Below are 22,882 nucleotides of genomic sequence, written 5' to 3'. Positions count from 1 at the left end.
GATGTAACACAATTTGGAGATATCAAGACATTGATTAAAATAGCTGGACAAGGATAATTTCCTTAGGAAAATTATGGAAAACCATAGGAAAAATAACAGACATTAATAGGAGGGGGAAAGGCAATTAAGAAACTATTGATCATTTCCACTCCATTTGTTTCCTTTCCCATTTCTACAAAATATTGATGATAATGATCTCTACCAATATCAGAGTATTCCTAAAGAAGATATAACAAGGGAAAAGTTAGCTTCTCACACACAATATTCTAAAATATGTAGCACATTTACAATCACATAATTGGCGAAAACTGTGGATGGGGATGTTTTCACTGTTTTTTTTTTTTTTTTTGTTGTTGTTGTTCTGATGGTTGTTGTGGACCATGATATTGCTGGTGGATAAAGTGGGTTAGTCATTGTGAAGGGTTCAGTTGGCCAATGGTCCTCAGCACTTTCTATTCCCTACCTTCCCTAGTCTGTGGATATCTAATTACAATTGTTACAATTAGATTGTTGTGGGTTCTACTTTATGAAGATTTTTTTTAAAGTTAAGGCTATAATTACAATAGCTCAGAGCCCCGAGTTAGGAAACTTCTTGACATTTAAGTAAAGGTTTGTCACTGTTTCAATTTCAATTTCAATTTATTCTGGATGAATTCATGATCTTATTAGGTTTGAGGCAAGACTTTTTAAATTTTTATTGGAATATCAGGATTAAAAACATTAATAGAGCAATTTTCAACGATTGCTAATGAAGAGGCAAGGAGAGAGAAAGTTGGAGAAAATAGCTATTTGCTCAGAACTCCCCTCAGTCCTTGAATAGGTGGGGTCAGCCTGAGGTTTCAGTCTAAATCTTTTGCTCTGAGATGTCTATAAAAGCTGATGGCCCTACAATATCTTTCCTTTTTTTCTGCTACAGCTCAGCCTTCCCTTTGTTTTCCTTTTGCCTATTATTCTTTCTGCTGCCATCAGGTCTTTCCAGATTAGCTCATCAAATGCTGGCTAGGCTGAGGAGCTTGACCTTATTTTTGCTGCCCATATCTTCCCTCTATCTCTGTCTCTTTGTCTTCCTCTGTGTCTGTGATTACAGACTCTCCTACTGGCTTTGTCTTTGTTTCTTTTTCTTTGTTCTACACCAATCTGAGATGTCTTTGCCTACTTCTTCAGATATTTAGAATTAACACTATACAGAAAAACCACACTCCAATTTTGATCCCATAAGAGATTCCCATTTTCTTGAAATTGGAAAAAAAAACTTTCAGGGGTCGTTAGTGACTTAGCCTCCTGCCTATCCTATTTCACATTGTCTTTCCAGTAGCATTGCTATACCATAGAACTAGGTAGACTAAAACATCACTTTCATAGTTACTCTTTAAGAAATTCTCTCCCATCACTAATGAAAAAAAAGTCAGAGGAAGGTGGTCTAGGTATACCTGATCTAAAGCTATATTATATAGCAGCAGTCACCAAAACCATTTGGTATTGGCTAAGAAATAGATCAGTTGATCAGTGGAACAGATTAGGTACAAAGGACAAAAAAGGGTAGAACTACCGCAATCTAGTGTTTGACAAACTCAAAGATACCAACATTAGGGATAAAAATTCATTATTTGAAAAAACTATTGGGAAAACTGGAAATTAGTATGGCAGAAATTAGATATGGATCCACACTTAACACCATATACCAAGATAAGATCAAAATGGGTCCATGATTTAGGCATAAAGAATGAGATCATAAATAGATTAGAGGAACAGAGAATAGTCTACCTCTCAGACCTGTGGAGGAGAAAGGAATTTATGACCAGAGGAGAACTAGAGATCATTATTGATCACAAAATAGAAGATTTTGATACATCAAACTAAAAAGTTTCTGTACAAACAATACTAATGCAAACAGGATTGGAAGGGAAGTAACAAATTGGGAAATATTTTTACAGTTAAAGGTTCTGACAAAGGTCTCATCTCCAAAATATATAGAGAACTGACCCTAATTTATAAGAAATCAAACCATTCTCCAAATGATAAATGGTCAAAGGATATGAGCAGACAATTCTTAGATGATGAAATAGAAATTATATCCACTCATATGAAAGTGTTCCAAATCACTACTGATCAGAGAAATGCAAATTAAGACAACTCTGAGATACCACTACACACCTGTCAGATTGGCTAAGATGACAAGAACAAATAATGATGAATGTTGGAGGGGATGTGGGAAAACTGGGACACTAATACATTGTTGGTGGAGTTGTGAAAGAATCCAACCATTCTGGAGAGCAATCTGGAACTATGCCCCAAAAGTTATCAAACTGTGCATACCCTTTGATCCAGCATTGCTGCTATTGGGCTTATATCCCAAAGAAATACTAAAGAGCGGAAAGGGACCTGTGTGTGCCAAAATGTTTGTGGCAGCTCTTTTCCTAGTGGCTAGAAACTGGAAGATGAATGGATGTCCATCAATTGGAGAATGGTTGGGTAAATTATGGTATATGAAGGTTATGGAATATTATTGCTCTGTAAGAAATGACCAGCAGGAGGAATACAGAGAGGCTTGGAGAGACTTACATCAACTGATGCTGAGTGAAGTGAATAGAACCAGAAGATTGCTGTACACTTCAATGCTGTATGAAGATATATTCTGATGGAAGTGGATATCTTCAACATAAAGAAGATCCAATTCACTTCCAGTAGACCAATGATGGACAGAAACAACTACACCCAGAGAAGGAACACTGAGAAGTGAATGTAAAATGCTAGCACTACTGTCTATCTACCCAGGTTACTTATACCTTTGGAATCTAATACTTAACGTGCAACAAGAAAATTGGATTTACACACATATATTGTATCTAGGTTATACTGTAACACGTGTAAAATGTATGGGATTGCCTATCATCCAGGGGAGGGAGTAGAGGGAGGGAGGGGATAATTTGGAACAATGAATATAAGAGATAATGTTATAAAAATTACTCATGCATATATACTGTCAAAAAATTTATAATTATAAAATTAAAAAAAGGAAAAAAATAAAGAGAGAGATGGAGATAGAAATAAAGAATACTTCTATCTGTATTCCAAAAAAAGGAGATTATCATAAAAAAAAGAAATTCTCTCCCATCCAAATATATATTTTAAAAAACTGTACAAATTCCCAGAAGAGGTGAAATAAGAGAGACAACTTATTATAAGGGAGTTGGTCTTTGAAACCCCAGGATTTAATCATAAATATTAAACTAACTATAGAAACTTGAAGTTCCTTGAATAAATTAGAATGGGGACCATAGTTTGAACTCATCATTCTTGATCATGGGGCTGGGTGACTTTTAAAAGCTTAGTTGTTCCAGGGAGGTCTCAGGTTTGAAGAGGACGAAAGATCCTGACAAAAAGCAGAGACGTTGCTCAGAGGTAAAAACAGTAACATTCTGAGAGGCTGTGGAACAGAAAGTCTCAAGAAGAATTTAGAAGGTGGCTTTGATTGTGGGTGTTGTTGTAAGACCCTTTAGGCTCCAATAAAATCTCTGGGCAATTTTCCAAACACATTCCAGTCATTGTATCCATTTAATTCTGGGTCTGCCTTGTGGGCCATCTGAAGTTTAAGACAACAGCACTGATAGCCAAGCTCTGGTAGATTCTACCATGATGGAGGCTGTTCTCGGAGGACCAGTCTCTGTATACACAAAGGAACTCACTGATACTATGTTGGCCCCTAAGTGATATGTTCTTTGATTGTGATAAATGAAGCTCCTTTTTAATCACTCTGGCCCCAAATCCCATTTCCTGATAGGCTCCATTCCTCAGACTCTCAATGCTCTTGGGCTTCGAGGTGATGAAGTGGGCAGTAATGAACCTGGCGGAGTCAGGAAAACCCAAGTTCAAATCCAACTTCAGATACTTATTAGCTGTGTGTTTCTGGAAAAGTCACTTAATTTCTATTTGTCTCAGTTTCCTCAGCTGTAAAATGAGGACAATAATATTTCTTACCTCCCAGGATTGTTGTGACAATCAAATGAGGTAATATTTGTAAAGCACTTAGCCAGTTCCAGGAATACAGTAGGAGCCATAAAAATGCTTATCCATTTCTCTACCTTCTGTTTGATTTCAGGGACCATCTGGGTCAGCTTCCATATACCACCATGTGCATCAAGGAAGCCCTGCGTCTCTATCCTCCCGTGCCATCTATTGGTAGGGATCTCAAAGAAACCATCATCTTTCCAGATGGACGCATCTTAACTGCAGGTATCAAGTCTCCTCTTTTCACTTATATTACATATTTGTGGGATACATGTTGAAAGTTTCAAATCAGAATAGACTGTATCTTATGCCAGATTTTTTTACTTTTAAAGTCTATCAGGCAGGCTAGCTTTTCCTGTTCCTGAGAAAGGACTACTCATCTTGTTTTCTCTTTATACTTATCATACTTGGGTCAGTAATGCTCTTACTTATTTATTCTACATTTCAAAAGGAATTTCAAAATCAAAGGGAGTTCTCAGATAGATCAATGTACTCTATAGGGCCCAAACTCCTATCCTTCCTTCCTAACTCACTAGCCAACAGCATTTAGTCTCTTCCTCTCCAACAAAAGTAGAGGGGGAAAAAAAAGGGAATGTGGAATTTAAGGAAATGTTAATAGTCAAAAATGACCCTAAAAGTTGAAGCCTCAGAATTAGAAGTAACTATAAAAATCGTTTTGTTGAATCTCCCTACTTTTTAGTCAGGGAAACCAAGATTTACAGAGGGAAAGGGAATTATCCAAGCCATTTGTCCATGTCACAAACAGACACAATTATGCCCCCAGTCCCTCTTAGCCCTTTATGCTTCTTCCTTTCTGACCCAGAGTTTATATTTCATGGCAGAGAAAATAGAAGTGAAATAAGAATTGAGCGATTCTGTCTTAGCCATCCCTGGACATCTTCTTTTCTTCAACAGAAAAAGCTTTTAGGATGGGGGAGGGACTTGGATCTCTCTCCCTTCTCCAATTCTCCCATTTCCTCATAGTCCATTCCTTAGGACTCCTTCTGAAAGTTCCAAATAGGGTCGTGGGATGTTGGAGACGACTGAAAGCAACTGAACAACAAAAATGCTGTATGGGGTCAATTGACTTGAATGTTCAATAAGTCTCAAAGAAGTGCTTAATAGCCCTGGAAAGAGAAGGTCAAAGCTGGCAAACTTTGCCTTTGGTTCCTGCCATTTGCTGCCATTCCTGAAAAAGTCACTATTTCCCTTACATTTCTTTTTTTTTTTCCCTAGGAAATTCAGTTTCACTGAACATATATACTCTTCACCATAACCCCAGGGTGTGGTCGGATCCAGAAGTATGTTGGCCACATAGGGATGGGGCTCAAGGGAGATGACATGTTATGTGTGGACTTTTTAGGGAAATGGAGAAGCACCTTGTAAAGTTTAAGAGATGGGTGCCCCTCTGATACTGTTAGTTCTGGAATCCTGCCTCTGATGGCTGCTATCCCAGGAGTTGGCTGGTTTAATATAGCATGAGTCAGCATGGGAAGTGTATAAGGGGAGTGTTGCATGGGATGTAGGGGGAATAGCTCCCCCCATGCCTTCCCTAATATAGATCCTCTCTTGCAGGTATTTGATCCTCTCCGATTCTCCCCTGAGAATGTGGTGCTCCAGCATTCCCATGCCTTCCTGCCCTTCTCTGCAGGATCCAGGTAAGCCAGCTAGACCAGTATGAGTCTCCTGAATAAACATGTTGAATGAAGAAATGAATAATGAATAAATGTATGAAGTAAATTAATGAATGACATAATGAATCAGTGACCTTTAGAATCAGACATAGAAAGTGGGAGTGAGTATAGGTCACTTTCCAGATTTTCAATGGAAGAGAAAGTAGCAAAGGAAACTACATCAAGTCCTGAAAAGGCTCTGAGGTTTTTTCAGTACCTAGAGTGCTGTTTATCTTCTGTCTACCTCAGTTTTCTCAACTGTAAAGTGGAAATAATATAAGTATCTACTTCAGAAGGCTGTTGTGAATATCAAAAGAGATACAATTTAAAAAACACTTGGCACAGTGTCCAGTACATAGTGGGTACTCACTAAAGGCTTCTTCCCTTCAGACCAAAGGTCTTCTGTGTGATAGCACGGATAAGAAATAAGTTGTATCCAGCCTCTCTTAGTCAGGAGATGTACTGGCTATGAGCCCTTTCATCCTTCCGTCCTTTGAGACTCCAAAAGCCAATGCAATAGGCTAGTGTTCTTCCTCTCTTTCCCCCAATTAATATTAGCAGCTAGGATGTAAGTAAAGTGCATCATTTCTGCTGGAGGGCTTGAATGGTTTTGTTAACTCATTTGAGATTTTTGTTCTAGTCTCAGTGTTCCTCACACCTGCAGTAGAGTGTAGCTTCAGCTCATCTGCCAAAGTTAGCATTTCTTTGAGTAGCTTCTCAATGTCTACCATGGTCAGTGTGGATGCTGGGGGGAATCGTACTCTCCCACACATATTAGTTTTTCTTCAACACAGATGCTTATTTTATCTGCTTGGTTGTGTCTGTGCATCCCAGTTGAAATGATGTTGCTATTAATGTATGTAAGTAATGTTTTCATTCTTTCTTTTTAGAGGTCAATTCTAAAGGCTGGCTAGAGCTTAAAGTTTCCAATGGTTTCTTTGAACACAATGAGCCCCAAGTTTTTCACTTCATAGTGTCATCTTGGACCAGTAAAACTGGTTTCTTGGGACTTTTCTTGACCCATACATTGAAGCACCTCGCTAGCCATAGAATAATATGCCTTATGTGTGATCAGGAACCTCTGGGTGTGCTCTATTACCTGCTATTATTTCAAAAGGAGGGAGTCTGCTTGGGAATGAAATGGCATCATGGTGTGTTTCTTGCATCACTTCTCATTGTCTTTTACCAGTCATTGATTGTCATCTATGGACAGCTCAGGGAGCAAAGGCGGCGTCAGTGAAACAAAGCAGAAGGGAGAAAACTTCCTCTCTTGGTGACAGTCCACTCGTTTTGATCCATTTGCTTGCGTCTCACAGAAGTTTAATTTTTCGTTCAGCATCACATGACATGATTCTGAGACAGTAATTCCATCCACGCTAGTCTTCCTCGGTTAGTGGTGTCTGCTGAAATCACAGATGACTAGACATTGATGTTAAGGAGCATCTAACTTGGTGAAGTAAAAATTCCGATCAGAAGATTGCTGTCAGTTCACACTGGAAAGGTTAATTCTAGACAGATAGATCTTGAGCTTTTCAATGATAACCTGCTTCTTAGCCAAGAAGTGAGATCCTGTGTCTCATTGAGTTCTTTTACTAAGAACAACTAATTGCTGGCAACCAACACTCCTTTGAGAGAGAGCTGTTCCCACGACCAGCAGGCTGGCAACCATGTGGAGTATGGAAGGCTGGCTTGGACCTGCACAGGCTACCCTTCATACGTGTGTGAGCTGGTTGGCCAAATCTTTGAAAGAATGTCCCTATTTATCTGTCCAGTGGTCTCCAAATGACAAATTTGGGCTTCCTACTTCTAATTCTCTTCAAACATATGTGGATAAGTGTGATCATCCAATGGATTAGCAATAGAAGCAAAGATCTTAATACATGTGTAGCATTAACTGCCAAATCCAACAAAGTTCTTCGGTCTTGGAGGCTCTGGGGACATGGCCAGTTCAGAAGTTTTCCATATTGTCTGGGTTAGTGCTTACGTCTTCCTATGGTACTGTGTGACACATACCTGATAGAAGGCTCCCAAATAGGCATCTGTCAACTAGTAACTTCCTAGTAGCTATTATTTTTGTTAAGACAGTACTTTTATGTCAATCTTGTATGTTCTTCCAGTGGCTTAGATAGATAAAGAAGACAGAGCATTTATTAAGCACTTACTTTGTGCCAGATACCGTGCTAAGCACTGGGAACACAAATATAAGTAAAAAGAAACTTAGAACTTGTTCCTGAGGAGCTTACATTCGAATGCAGATAGACTCTATATAAAAGGGAGCTGAGAATCAGGGTTGGGGTGGGGGAAATCCTCATAGGAGAGCAAAGTGAAGCACTTCGGTAAGTCATGGGCTTTGAAAAGAGCACAAATAAGAAATAAGCTAGCATGAGAAGAAGGTTGTGGGTGGTGGTGAAGCAACCCAGGGAGTGATGGGTTGGTCTTTTTAATGATAATAAGGTCATACACCAGCAGTTTGGGGGTGATTCATGCTTAATTACTTTTCAGGAACCATTTCTTTAATAGAAGGGACCTTGAGATGTCATTAGGGACACTCTTAAACTGGTTCCAACTGGACAGATGAAAGCGATTTCTTTGAATTCCCTCTACCATAGGAATTGGATAGTACCTATTGCTCCCTGGTGGAGCTGCGCCAGGAAAGTGATACACATCCTACAAGCATTTATTTATCAATCAATCAACACTGTGCTGGATATTAGGTTTATAAAGGCATACTGCCTTCGGGAATGGTTTGGAAGAGAAAGTAAGCACTGGAGAATCTAAAGCTTCTTGAATTTAAGGGAAAACAAAGAATCTTAAATGAATTATTAACTCAAGGGTAGATTCAGAAATGAGAGAAGGAAGAGCTGAATTTCCCCAGAGTGTGCAAAAGTGTTAGCGGCTCTTTCTTGGCCTTTCCTCTATTAGCCATTCAGGTTTCTCCCAGGGCATCTTGGGCTGGAATTGTGCTCACTCAAGCCATAGAGTTGGCTCTTCCTGGCTTTTCACTCATGTCTCTAGCTTGAAATTCCCTCCCCCTTCTCAGGGTTGCCTTACTTCTTGGTTCTTCTGCCCACAAGCCCCATTCAAATTTGAGATGAAAGAAACACAAGGATAGACTAGGGAATTTGGACATCTAAGTCAGTAACATTGATTCTACCATCTAAGTATCTGCTCTCAGTCTCTTATATCACTGACCCCTGGGGGTGAAGCCAAAATTGAGTGACATAATAATAAGTAAATGAAATATCCAAAGAAGGCATTATAGGGAGACTGCACCTTGAAAGATAGGAAAGCTTTCTGTGTGTATGTGATGAGATGTAAGGGTGGGAATTAACTAATTTATTAGTTAACAAAGATAACTAAAAAGGAAGTCATGTAATTAGAGAATGGTGTTTAATTTAGTTATGGGGATGGAGTGTGGTACAAGTAAAGGAATGGAAGAAATCTGTTTTCAGATTTCCCTTTCATATTTATTGTGCTGTGTGACCACCGGAAAGGCATTAAGCTTCTGGGCCTCAATTTATTTATTTATAAAATGGGGAAAATAATAACTGGAGTATTTGTCCCTTGTGGACTTGCTGAGCAGATCGACTAACTTGTAATGTTCGGGCTAGCTTTCTGGAGGTCCTTCAGATGGGCTTTGGTCTCAGCAGGATAGACATCATTGAGAATGGTCAGGCATAGAGTCTAGAATCTTTATTCTGATCCAGTCTTGATCTTAGTGAAGGAGTGTAGGAGGCAGGAGAGCCATTACGAGGATGTCAAAAATCGAATGTCCCTTTTCCAGTCTTTCTCAGCTCTTAAATACCCAATTACAATTACATAATTCTAGCATACTGATTATGTGGGAACTGGAGAGGCATTATAACACCATGCTAAGTACTAAGTATATGTATCCTAAAGAACCATCATCTACTCAATTCCACTGAGTTAATACCTTGGTGTAAGTATCCTAGTTTCAAGTATACTTCTCCAGAGTTCCAGCCCTCTACACTGTCATCACTCTGATCTAGTTTTTCTTCAAATTGACACTCAGTAATGTGTTTGGGATAAATCTGGCTCAGAAGTATAAAATTCTGAATATGGACAAAAAGCTTGAAGATGTCAAAACAAGATGTCAACTCTTAGTTCTTAATGTCAACTCTAGTACTGTCTTATGGGTGGTTTGAGCATCCCCTTGAGAGGATACTTTTTATTTGAACTAAAAAATAAAGATAATCCTTGTCTATTGAAAGGCAGAATATTTTTTGAAAGGCAGAATATTAAGGGGGAATCAAAATCAGTCTTTTCTTAACTTTTATTCTCATCTTTAGGAGTTGGTGATTTCTTTACCCTGAGTTATTCTTGAACTAAAATGCATCCATTATATTAAAAATATCTTTGATTATACTTCCTGAGTTCTCTTTCCTTCTATCTGCTTGGGAGAATCAGAGACTTGAAACATGGTGTTTGAGTAGGAAGTATTGGTTCTGATTTCTGGTTTCTCCGCTTACTTCTGGATTCTAATTCTGAAATCCATAATTAAATAGGTAAGGAGAGAGACCAATAATCAGAAGTGGTATTTTTTAGTTAAGCCCTATGATTTAAGTCTCTGACTCTCCCAAGCAGGTAGAGGGGTCCTAGGAGTCTTGGGGGGGGGAAAGCAAGAATAGTTTTTGCTAATGGATGCATTTTAGATTAAAACATATAAATAACATGTAATGTACTTTGCAGTATGCTCTCCTTCATTGACATACAAGTTCCTTGATAGTAGGGACTATTTTTACCTTTCCTTATATCCCAAACATTTAGCACAGTACCTGGCAAAGAGGAATTTGGCAACTGAGTGACTATTTAAATGTCAGCAATTATTCTTTGATTTCTTGGGAGCAGGTATAAAATTGTAGCAATGGGAACTCAGTATTTCTCTCATAAGGAACAGTTTGGAGCAGGGAGTGAGAAGAAAGTATCTAATGGGAAAGCCCTTAAGGTATCAGCTTGCAGCCTTTTTTTTTTTTTTTTTTTTTTTTAAATGTTGAAGCTGCCTGAAATCATCTCATGAATATATGAAGAAGGCCAAAGATCTTTGCTGGTTTTGTTATCTTGGATCATTTTTACTACTTTTGCTTTCTAGAAAAGAGGAAATTATGGAGAGGTAATTAAGACCTTTCTGTGATAAAGTAATATGGTTATGGGGGTGGGGTGGAATCCACCTGGGTGACTTTCTTAATTTGTCTTGACTGTGTTTTAATGTGTTGGGTGTGCCACTGGGGACAGCTTGGGTGCTGGACCATATCAAGACTTGCATGAAGTCTTGGATAAAGAAAATAGTCTGGTTGTGATAGGTCTTGAGCACAAAGTTAATGTTAGTTGCATAACTGATAACACTTACTGATCTTTTCCTCTTAGTTTTGGACATGCTTGTCCAGGGACAAGAGCCTTGACAGTCAGTCTAAAAATATAGCTGGGATTGGCTATGGGAAGTCTTTTTGAAAATATTAATTAATTTCTTTTAAGAATCATGTTGGGAGAGAAAAATCTGTGCAAAAGGAAAAAATAATGGGAGAAAGGAAAAAATGAAAAAAGAAGTGAAGCTAGCTTGTGTTGATTTACCTTCAGTCTCAGTTCTTTTTCTGGATGCTGATGGCATTTTCTGTCCAAAGTCTATTGGGATTGCTTTGAGTCATTGAACTGCTGAGAAGAACCAAGTGTTTCATAGTTGCTCATCATTGTGGGAAGTCTTGAATGCTAGAATGGGTGATTGAGATTGGATGGATTTCTGCTAGGTCTTAGGTTAAGGGAATCTAAAACCTTTTCTCTCCTCATCTCTCTTCCATCTTTCTAGGAACTGCATTGGACAGAAGTTTGCCATGAATGAAATAAAGGTGGCTCTTGCTCTCACCCTGCTCTTGTTTGAGCTGAAGCCAGACACCATGAAGCCTCCCCTGCCAATTTCAGAGCTGGTTCTCAGGTCCAAAAATGGGATTCATCTATGGATGAAAAGACTCTATTGATATCGTCTCAGGGAGAAGAGGGTGAGGGGTCCTCCATTTCTATCAGTCATTTGTCTGATTATTTCTCTGCCCAACTAGGACTTTCCCTTGCTTTTGTCTTTCAGTCTTGGCTATAATAAAGTTATCACAGATTAGAATCTAGAGTACTGGGGTTTATCCCTTTTCCTGGAGGGATAAACTTTTCCTGGAAAAGTGGAAAAGAAAAAGAAGGATGGTGAGGGAATGATGGGAGGGAAGAGTAAAAGGAACAAGAAGTAAAAATCCACCTGGATGAATGGGTTTCATTTCAGGGCTAAACTTTGGGATGGATATTGAGCATTCAATGGAGGCCACTTGAAATCATGGTTGAATGAACCAAGTGAATTTAGCTTGAAGAAAAGATTTAATTGAGGGACATGGGAAACATGTTCAAGCACCTGAAGAGCTGTTCTATAGAAAAGGGATTGGATTTGGTCTTCTTAGCCCTAAAGGACAGAACTGGAACAATGTGTGTGAATGTGTGTATGGAGGGAAGCTTGTTACAATCTGGATCCTACCTTTCTAGACAAATACATTATACCCTTTTAAATATTTTATGTTCCAATCAAATTGATCCACTTGTTGCTTCTTATATGGGACTTACAACTTTCACATCTTTGTATGGACTTTTTCCAAGTCTCAGCTCAGGTGTTTCTTCCTATATGAAGCCTTTCTTAATCCCCCAACTGTTTTTCTTCCCCTGTCTCTACCTCGTGTACACTTTGTTTCTCTCCATGGGATGTAACCCCGGAGGGAAGGGGGTGTTTTGTCTTTATCTTGGTATCCCCAACATGGAACACAGAGGCTGGCACAGAGTAGGTGCTTAACAAAGGTTTGTTGGACCAGATTCCAAATCCCCTGGGGATAGGCCTGCAATCCCATGAGTGGCCACCACATGGCAGTAGCATCTGAGTTGACAAGATTTTTTATTTTTTGCTTTTTAGCATTTAAGTGTCAGTTAATTCCTGTGCTAAGCTGTAGGCAACACTAAGTAACATCTTAAGGGTTAATTTCTCCATGAGATCAGGTTTGTTCAAAGCTTCAGGCTCACCACTCCCTCCATAATCAAGGCTGAGAATAGGACTGTGGACCTCTTACTGACTTTAGTGGGATCTAAGAAGTGCTGCTGTCACAAGAATGTCAAAATCTGGAAGTCCCCCACATGAACATGTAGGTATTGGGAAAACATGTTTGGTATAAATTTAAGATAATCTTGGTGATGATTTCATGTAACTGGAACAAAGCTTCACAAACTAGACAATTGATAACTATGTTGCAGTAAACAGATTGTTATTGCTTGTTACTGTTTAATGTTAATGCCTAGTAAGAATATAACCATGGAATGTACACTAAGTAACCTAGGGAACTTCTCGTGTCATAGCAACACCAGGTAAAAGAGTATAGACACTGGCTTTCAGATCAATAAACCGACTTCTTTGCAGAAGTACCTGTCTGTCCCGTGTCAGACTTTCTCCTTGCCAAGGCCTTTGAGCTAGTCTCACTAAGCACTGGGTACAAAGAAAGGGAAAAACCGTTCCTGGCCTCAGGGATCTTTTATTTGAAAGGGAATGGACAAATGCAAAAATCCTAGGTACAGGCCAGAAACTAAGTGTTTGGAAGTGAGCGTGTGGAAAAGAATCTTGGTGGAGAGGATAAGATAGCAATGCAGTTATAACATAATGCAAGAGCTATGATGGATGTAAACCTTGAATTCTACTCTCAACCTCAACCTCCTCCTTCCCAATGTGTTAGGATTCTTACAAGGTTCTAAATCTCTGCAATGGATAGAGACAATAATTATCTAATTTAGCATGGTTCAGTATGATTGATTTGATCCTACAAGGAGAAACTTGAAAGAAGGTACTTACGTACTTGGTTCACACCTTTAAAGGAGTTCACACTTTTAAAGGAGTTCGATCATCGGTTCACACATTAGACTTCACATCTTTAGAGAACATATACAAGGACAAGGCCACTGGGAGGAGTTTGAGAGTCATGATTCAGTCAAGGAAGGAACTTTGGGAGATTCACAACTAGGATTGACTTCTGGGAGATTCACAAGGCAGAATCCCACAAGCCCACTCTCTGGGAGATTCAGAGTGAAGATTCGTTCCCACTTCGACCTTTGGGCTGGCTGGAGACATTCGAACAAGAGCTCTCGGGAACCAAGGAGAGAGGAAGGCCTCCAGAAAACTCGCCAAGCCCTAAGTGAAGGAGACAAGACTTGGAAGGAGAGAATAAAGGATTTGGACTTTAACTTCTGGCTGCATTGAGATTGTGAAACTAAACTGAAATTAAGGCTGCCTCTAGAAGCTCCCCAAGGGATCTGCTCACAGAGAATGATTAGAGAAACAGAACATTACATCAATGCCTTTTGTAGCACATTGGACAAATGAATTTAAATGAGGAAAGGTTCAGCTTTATTTTCTCTTCTAGTCATCTGCTTCCAGGGGCCAGGTATAGATGAGGATGACTGGAGATGGCCTTTAGGATGGGATAATAGATCATAGCTGGAAGAAATCTCATTGAGGTCAATTCCATATTCTATAAGAAATTCCAACCCAGGTCCTTTAAATTCTCTGTCATGGTATTTCCACCCTGATATTATCCTCCTCTTCAAAAATGAAGGACAAACAACCTCTGTGAATAGTAATACAAACTACCAATTGGGGCCTGGACTTTGGGCAGTTTCTTCACTTATAAAATGAAGGGAGCAAGGCCTTTTTTTTTCTCCAGATTAAACACTTTCTGTTCCCTCAACAGAACCTCTTAAGGCACAGACCCAAGGCTATTCTTCATCTTGACAGCTGATCAATGTACTTCTAAAAATGTGGTGCTCAATTTTTTAACCCAGTCTTCCAAAGGTGTCCTGAACTTTAGACCTGCTGGCCTTCTGCCTCCTCTGCCACTCTGTTAGGAGTTGTGACTTTCCCAGACTCGTGGAGCTAGTGCTGCAAAGCATTGTGGAGTCCAGTAAGGGTCATCTTAGAGACAATAAAGTGGAGGTCCAGAGAAGGGAAACAGCTGGACTAAGATTACAAGGCTAGCAAAGGCAGACTTTGAATCCGTGTCCTGTTTCTACATCTAGCATTCCTCCCACCACTGGGCTGGATCCTTGCACTTGGTTTTAGTTCTGTACATTAGATCCCCCTTGTCCCCTTAACAGCATGATCTCATCCCCCTCTGGCCTCTGCCATTTCCAAACTTTCTCAGGTTCTCTTTGACACTCTAAGCTCTTCCTACCCTATGTCTTCTCCAGGTCTGATGAGAAGGGTCACTTCTTTTCTTTTTTTCTTTTTTTTTAAATAATAGCTTTTTATTTTCAAAATACCTGCAAAGATAGTTTTCAGAATTCACCCTTGCAAAATGCTGTTCCAAGTTTTTCTCCTTTTCTTCCCTCCACCCCTCTCCCAGACAACAAGCAATCTAACATATGTTAAACATGTGAAGTTTTTCTATATTCATTTCCACTATTATCATGCTGCACAAAAAATTAGATCAAAAAGGGAAAACTATGAAAAAGAAAGAAAAAAGCAAGCAAACACTAACAAAAGGTGAAAATGCTGTATTATGATCCACATTCATTCCACACAATTTTCTTTCTGGATGCAGATGACTCTCTCCATCACAAGTCCATTGCGACTGGCTTGAATAAAAGGAAGGTTACTTTTTGAGGGGGATGAGTGAAGAGACTTCTAGATTCTCAAAGTTGGAAGGAAGTTCTAAGTTCACTTAGACCTATCTTTTCTGTAACAGACATCTGTTAGGAAGCGTTAGGGAGTTCTTACTGGGAAGATCCAACCCAGTCCAATGATCTTGTCAACCAATATGAAGGTCATGTCCTGGGGAAAAGAGAATCTGCTTCTGAAGAATCATTGGTTCACTAAGGAGTTGAAATTTGAAAGAGAGGAGAGTATCATCAGAGGTAGGGTGGTCTGGGAGAGTATTAGAAGATGTAAGGATTGGAATTCATGGAAAAAAGAATAGGTTTAGGGGGAGAAAGGCTTAGAAAAAGAAAGGATAAGAAATTGATATCAGATTAAGAAGCCTCAATGTTCTCCAACATGGAACTGAACCATTTGTAGAGCTTGCCCATCCAAGGATATAGCTAAGGCAGAGTGGAGGAGTGTGTCACGAGGGTTCTGTGGCTTGGCTAAGTGGGAAGTTAGGCTCTTTGAGAGAGCAACAACATATCTGCTGAAATCTTTAGTATAAGGGCAGAGTTAGGCTGGAGAGGAGCAGAGCTGCTGGAGAAGTAGGAAGTTTATCTTTTCTGTGAGTCTGAAAGTTCCTCCAGGTTCTTTCTAGAAATGCTGGTCTCAACTTTGAGAGAAGGAGACAGTCTCTCACATTCTATGGAAGAATGAAAGAAGCTCTAAGTAAGCTTCTGTGGCCTCTGGGAAGAAGGTTCACATTATAGGACAGTTATGAGAAGCAAATGTGAAAATATACAGAAGGCTACGAGTGAGAGAGAAAGTACTGTGAGAGGCTTTTGCCTTTCTGTCCCATGATATAAGAAAGAAGAGCTTTTGGCCAGAGACTGAGTGACTTGTTGATTAAAAAGAAATTTAATTAAATTTGTTTAATTAAAAGGTTAAAAGGAAATTTAATTAAAAACAGAGATGAAGGTGGGGAAGGGAAAAAGGGGAAAATGGTCTAGAATCAGTTGCTAAGCAAGATCTTATGGAGAACAGCAAACAAAATAAAAGAAAAATAAATGCAGTTTTTAATCTACATGAAACAGTTTTTTCTTTCATGAAAGGCCACTTTTGGATATATTTCAACAAAGCTTTCTAACTTCTAGAGCTGTCCAAGGGAGAATGGGCTGCTTTGAGAAGGGTGGGCTCCCCCTTCCTGGAAGCTTTTAGGCAGAGGCTCAATGAGCACTTGCTGAGGGTCTAGTGGGGTCCTTTTGGGGGATATGGATGGGTTGGACTGGGTGATCACTGAAAATGATGCCACTTCTCAATGCAATTTTCTGGCTAAGTCAGAAGCATTCTACAAAGGCTGGGGTGGGATAGATCTCTAGATTTTGAGTGAGGTGGTCTTTAGGCTGCAGAGAGAAGAAGGGGATGGCTGCTCTTCTAGGAGAAACATTGCAGATTTGACACTCAAGTCAAGCAAGGTTTTTGTCATTTGGTTTAATTTATGGAGACCCCTAAATCCTACTTATACAATGAGGAAACTCAGAAAGTCTCAGAGCAGGCTCAGACAAGCCTGAGCTGATGAAAATTAATTGAAGGAGTTGGGGATATATAACTTGGGGAAGAGAAGACACAGAGAGGGATTTTGTTCAAATATTTGTCATATAGAGGAGAGATGGGTCTTACTCTGCTTGGAAATGGAGGCTGAATCAGGAGAAATGGCAGGCTTAAATCCCATTTCTATGTGTCAGTCACCAAGTATTTATTTAACTTTATTAATTTCATAAATTAAAAAATTATTTTTAACATTAATTAAAAAAATTTATTTCCAAATTCTCTCTTTCTAAAGCCTCTTCTACTCCTAGAGAAGGCAAGAATTATGATATCATTTATACATATGAAGTCATGCAAAACATATTTCCACATTATCTCAGGTATTTATTTAGCATCTCTTACATATCAGGCACTATGTTAAATGCTGGTGTACAAAGACAGGCAAAAAAAAAAAAATGGTTCCTCCTCTCAAGGAGCTCACATTTACTTGGGGGAAGACAATGGCCAACAGCTACATGCAAATAAGTACGGATGGGCTTAGAGTGGGTGAACTGTCCTCTGAACAAAGCTCATCAGCTTTGAACAGGAAGAACTTTTTGATCTTTTTAGATCTGTTGTGTAAAGCTGAGAAGATCCAAGTCACAATCTTACTTTGCTATGTACAATGTTTTCTTGGTACTTTTTGCTTTGCTCAGCATCAATTCATGTAAATCTTTCCAGGCCTTTCTGAAACCAGCTGGTTCATCATTTTTATAGAATAATAATATTTCATTATTTTCACATACTGTGATTTATTCAGCAATTCCCCACTGGATGGGACTCAATTTCCAGTCCCTTGCTACCACAAAAAGAGCTGCTTCAAACATTTTTTGCACATGTGAGTTTTTTTCTCCTCTTTTATGATCTTTTTGGGATATAAACCTAGTAGAGACACTCCTGGATGAAAAGGTTTGCACAGTTTTATAGCCCGTTGAGTATAGTTCCAAATTGTTCTTTACAATGGTTGGATCAGTTCACAGCCCCACCAACAATGCATTAGTGTTCTGGTTTTCCCACAGGAGATGTGAATTTTTGTTCCATGGCCTCCTCACCATCCTATGACTTCTCTGTGCATAACCTCCTCCTGCACTACTTTTTCTCCTCAATTAAATGTAAGCTTCTTGAGCACATAAGAAGTACATAGGAAGGACACATAGGAAGTACTTAATAAATGTTTATTAACTGACTGGTTAGGAAATTGGACATTATGGGATTTGGGGACACTGGACAGATTCATTTTCTGGTATCCCTTGAGAGCAGAGATTTCGTTTTTTGTTTTTATGTTTGTTTCCCCAGTGCTTGGCATAGGGGATAATAAATATTGTAATTGGCTGATTGATCAATAGGAGTCAGTGGTGTGCTAAAAGGGCATTCTTCCTGAGTCCTCTGTTCTAAAAAGCCCCTCATTTCTGACATTCTGGCTTCCAAGTTCTTAGGTCCCTCATAGCTCTGACATATTCCAAGACCCAACTCTGTAATGAAGCACTTTCAAAACTCAACATTACTGTTCTTTATTCTTAGGCCCTTTCAGATGGGATATTCTCTCTACTAATTTTTTTTTTTTTATTTGAAGTTCCTTCTCAGCACTGAAACTTCATGTTCTCTGGTCTAGAGTCCCTGCCAACTCTGAAGTTCTAGGTAAAATCCTACCTTCTACAAGAAGCCTTTCTAATGCCCTTCATACTTTTACCTTCCTTCTGACATTGTCTCCAGATTATCCTGTGAATGTTTGTCTGTGAATGTTTTCCTTCCTGCTGACCCCATTACTCTGTGAGCTCTTTGAAAGCAAAGATTATCCTTTGCCTTTCTTTGTACCCCCAGGACTTAGTACAATACAAATACTTATTGACTGACTGACTTCTAAAGTAACATTCTATGACTTTTGCATTCTTTGTGTGAGAATATATAAGGACTATCTGACTTTGAAAGTTCCAGAATCTAGATAGGATTACTTCCTCTTCTCTTCCCTCAGGACAAACTGACCAAAGTGAAGATAAACTTTCTGTTTTTAGATTCAGCCTAACTTTTAAGATGTTTATCCTGGGGCTATTGCTTTTGATATCTATTGAATTGGGGGATAGGGGGGAAAGAGGGGTCACTCATGGTTGAAAAGCTACTCTTTGAATGGGGGTTTTTGGCTTTTTTGAGTCTTAGGGTTAATTTGGTTGGTTCCTTTTATAGCGGTTGGCAAAATGAGGAAATCGTAGTTTTTCTAATCCTCCACACTAACTGGTATCATTAAGGAGGTATATTGAGGTTATTGTGTAGATCATAAAGCTGTGATATCACAGATCATATCTATTTCTCTAGAATTATTCTTGGCTGGATGGCTTGGGTTGGGAAGTGGGAGGTTAACAAAGGTTGGCAGGATAATGACTATGTTGGTCTCTTTAACAAGAGACTGAAATGTTTTGCCTGTTTTTAAATTAAATCTGTACTAATAACATTTTCTCAATTACTTTCTTGAATCTTAACAGTCAACAAAACAACAAATCAAACTCACTTTTATAGTATTTGCTGGTTTTTGAGATACAAATGCTCATCTTGAAAACTTAACAATTTGTTCTTGCTAGTAGATTAAAAACTGACTCCACCAAATCTTTACACTAATCTGGGGAGAGGGTTGGAGAGGATTAGGAGACAACACACTCAACATGAGTCTGTATTGTGATGACAAAGTCCCATAATGCCAATGCTATCCTGGCACTGTGCATTGAGTTACAGGAAGAGTAAGGTGATTGTAGGTTTCACAGAACTGATTACAGTCTTCCAAATGTGGTCCATCTAGTAGTAGGGCAGTGGGCCCATCTTTTAATCTTAAGAAGAAGACCTAGGGCAGTGAAGGACCTTGAGACAATGACTAGTTGAATCAGTTAAAAGACCTGGGGATATTTAGCTTGGCAAGGAGTGATGGGAATTTAATATATCACACTGACTCCATATGACAATTCTGGAGTCAACTCAGTTGCCTTTCTATTCAGTGCAAATCTATTTCCATTTCTTTGAGAAATCTTTATTCGAGTATAAGAAATGTGAGAAAAAACTTCCTTGCATTGTTGGAGAGAGCTTGTGCAAGCCCTAGATCAGTGGTTCTCAAACTTTTTAAATAGGGGGCCAGTTCATTGTCCCTCAGACTGTAGGAGGGCCAGACTATAGTAAAAACAAAAACTATGAACAAATTCCTATGCACGCTGCATATATCTTATTTTGAAGTGAAGAAACAAAATGGGAACAAATATAATATTTAAATGAAGTAAAGTTAAGTCAACAAACTTACCAGTATTTCAATGGGAACTATGGGCCTGCTTTTGACTAATGAGATGGTCAATGTCTGGTTCCATATTTGTCACTGCTAGTCATAACAAGTGATGCAAGTGTGCATCAGTTAGTCTTGATCTGATTGGAGATTTCAAATCTTTCATTCTAGAAAAAATCTGTTCACAGACATAAGTGCTGTCAAAGATGGTTGCCATTTTGAGTGCATGGTTCCTGAGATAAGGATATGTCTCAGAGGGGAGAGATGCATAGAAATTATGAAGGCTGCTTGACTTGAGAGAACCACAATTCTGCAGTTCAGCCAGTTCCATTTGGTAAATTGCATCCACATTTTCAATGTCAATAGAAAATGGGTTACGGAAAAGCTGTATGTCCTGTTCATGGAGATTAAGCTCTTTAAATCTAAATTGGAACTCCTTTTGCCATTTTTCCAATGAATCCACACATGTTTTGTTTGAGAATGCAATCAGTGGTTTTTCTGCTAACAGATTTTGAGTTGTGGGGAGATAGCAGAAGTTTTCCTCCTTCACTTGTTTGATGAGGAGGCCTGATTTTACTTCAAATGCTTTGACATGTGATTGCATATCACAGATGAGCTTCCCCTTTCCTTGAAGTTGCATATTGAAATTGTTGAGTAGCTCTGTTACATCTGTCAGAAAGGCAAGGTGCCATTTCCATTCTGCCTCATTGAGCTCTGGTACTTCTTTGTTTTTTGAAAGCAGATAAGTTGTAATCTGTGGAAGTAAGTCATAGAAACATTTTAAAACTCTCCCTCAACTCAGCCAATGGACTTCTATGTGATATAGAACATCTTCATACTCAACATTTAGCTCAGTCAGAAATTCCTGAAATTGTCTGTGATTTATTGCATTAGCTCTAATGAAGCTGTGCAGAATCACGAACATCATTATTTTTGTCGAGTGCCAAGGAAAAATATGAAAATTTTTTTGTGGAGTTTTGCAAATGCTGATGCAGATTGTCTCCCATTTCTTCAATCCTCTGTGTAATTGTAGGTCCTGAAAGACTCACTGTACTAAATAAATTGGCCTTCTCTGGACACATCTCTTTGGCAACAGAAAGAAGCATTCTTTAACAAATTCTCCCTCTACGAATGGTCTGCCAGTGCGTGCTATTAACTTGGCAACTTGAAAACTTGCTTGCAGTGATGAAATATTTAGCTGCTTCTGCTTCACAAAAATATTTTGCTGAGTTGACAATGTATTTTTCAGTTTTAATATTTTATCTTTTCTCACTTCTCCAACCAATCATATTTATCTTTATGTTGAGTTTCATAGTGTCAATGCAAATTATATTCTTTAAACACAGACACTATATTCTGGCATATCAGACATACAGCTCTTTCCTTGTACTGCATGAAAAAGTAATCATAACTCCACTGTTTTTTGAATATTCTACACTCCCAAGTCTATTTTTCTTTTTCTTGACATCATTATTTCTAAGGGATTCCAAATTGCTATTAGTAAAATACCAATATATACATATACATATACATATACATATACATATACATATACATATATATATATATATATATATATATACAGCGCTACAAAAACAATATACCAGCAATAACTTTGCCCACACAGAGACATACAGACTGCATGCCCAACTTCCTCTAAGCTGCCTCTGCGCTGTGATGCCTCCGTTTCCCGCACTCTCTCTCCTGCTTCAGACCTTCACTGCACACAAGTCACTGCTCAGGCAGCCCTCCCAAATGTCTTGGCTTCCTCTAAATCCTGGGATCAATTCTCATGATCCAGTATTGCATGATCGTACATGCTGCACTTGTAATTTATCATAATCGCAGGCAAGATTGTGCATATATGTATATAACTACACGATATATTGTATGTACAGAATGAACAATAGTTGTACAAATAGTACATCGGGGCTTCCGGGGGAGGTCATCATGTGACTTGAAGCTGCACAAGTGTATGGGGACCTTAAGAATCTGGAAGGGGATGAAGCAGTACACCATCTCTGTACCCGATCATACTCAGGATAAGTAGGGAGGCACTAAGGTCAGACCCCCAGTGATTATAAGGTGATGACATATGTTAGCAATATTCCATCTCTTTATGAAACTACAGAACATACACACAATGATAAAACTGATGACCACAACAACCAGACATGAGGTCACTATGGATACAGGCCACGTCCGGGTACCAGGAGCCTTACTCTGGCTACAATAGCAGTCAGTACTGCAACATGTGCTAGAGAGGAAGCTGTTACATTGTCAATTACAGCATAATGACAATGATAGAGTCAAGCTGGGACTTGTAGTACTAACTGTTACTATCCCCTTGCACCAGACACAGCCCATATATTCCCCCTGCAGTGCACGCAGCAGCATGCACTGTACATCCCTCGCGCCTGTCTGTTGTAGTGGCTTCTGTTACTTTACAAGGTCGCAGGCCTTCAGTTCTCCATTTTCTGCATCTCTCTCTCTTCCCCACACCATACACCCTGGCCTGGAAACTCACCTCACCTTGGTATCGCCTCACACTCTGTCTCCACCGCCTCAGCTCAGTGCCAGAAGTGTGCATTGATAATGCAAATTTAGGTCAAATGTCAGTTCCGGTCTGATTTTGCCATAACCCGGCAGGCTGCATAAACATCCTTAGTGGGCCGCATCTGGCCCACGGCCGTAGTGTGA

The 22,882-nt window shown here is 39.2% G+C and overlaps 1 protein-coding gene across 3 annotated transcripts in view; it reads left to right on the top strand.

Annotated features, from left to right (window-relative positions):
* LOC141541684 (cytochrome P450 4A11-like) overlaps positions 1–22,882 on the top strand; it is a 72,331-nt gene that overhangs the window by 39,289 nt on the left and 10,160 nt on the right. Inside the window, exons 9-13 of one of the 3 annotated variants that reach the window (XM_074266021.1) lie at positions 4,100–4,233; positions 5,245–5,309; positions 5,584–5,666; positions 11,503–11,692; positions 11,962–13,134. In XM_074266021.1, coding sequence (XP_074122122.1) covers positions 4,100–4,233; positions 5,245–5,309; positions 5,584–5,666; positions 11,503–11,671 — 451 coding nt within the window. In that variant the 3' untranslated portion in view covers positions 11,672–11,692; positions 11,962–13,134. Of the gene's footprint in view, positions 1–4,099; positions 4,234–5,244; positions 5,310–5,583; positions 5,667–11,502; positions 13,135–22,882 lie in introns of those variants that run through there. The other 2 variants (XM_074266022.1, XM_074266020.1) reach the window with 2 other exon arrangements.

This window comes from Sminthopsis crassicaudata, chromosome 4, assembly GCF_048593235.1.
Source record: "Sminthopsis crassicaudata isolate SCR6 chromosome 4, ASM4859323v1, whole genome shotgun sequence".
Classification (NCBI taxonomy): Eukaryota; Metazoa; Chordata; class Mammalia; order Dasyuromorphia; family Dasyuridae; genus Sminthopsis; species Sminthopsis crassicaudata.
The sequence above is the reverse complement of the archived record's forward strand: the minus strand, read 5'-3'. Positions and strand labels throughout refer to the sequence as shown.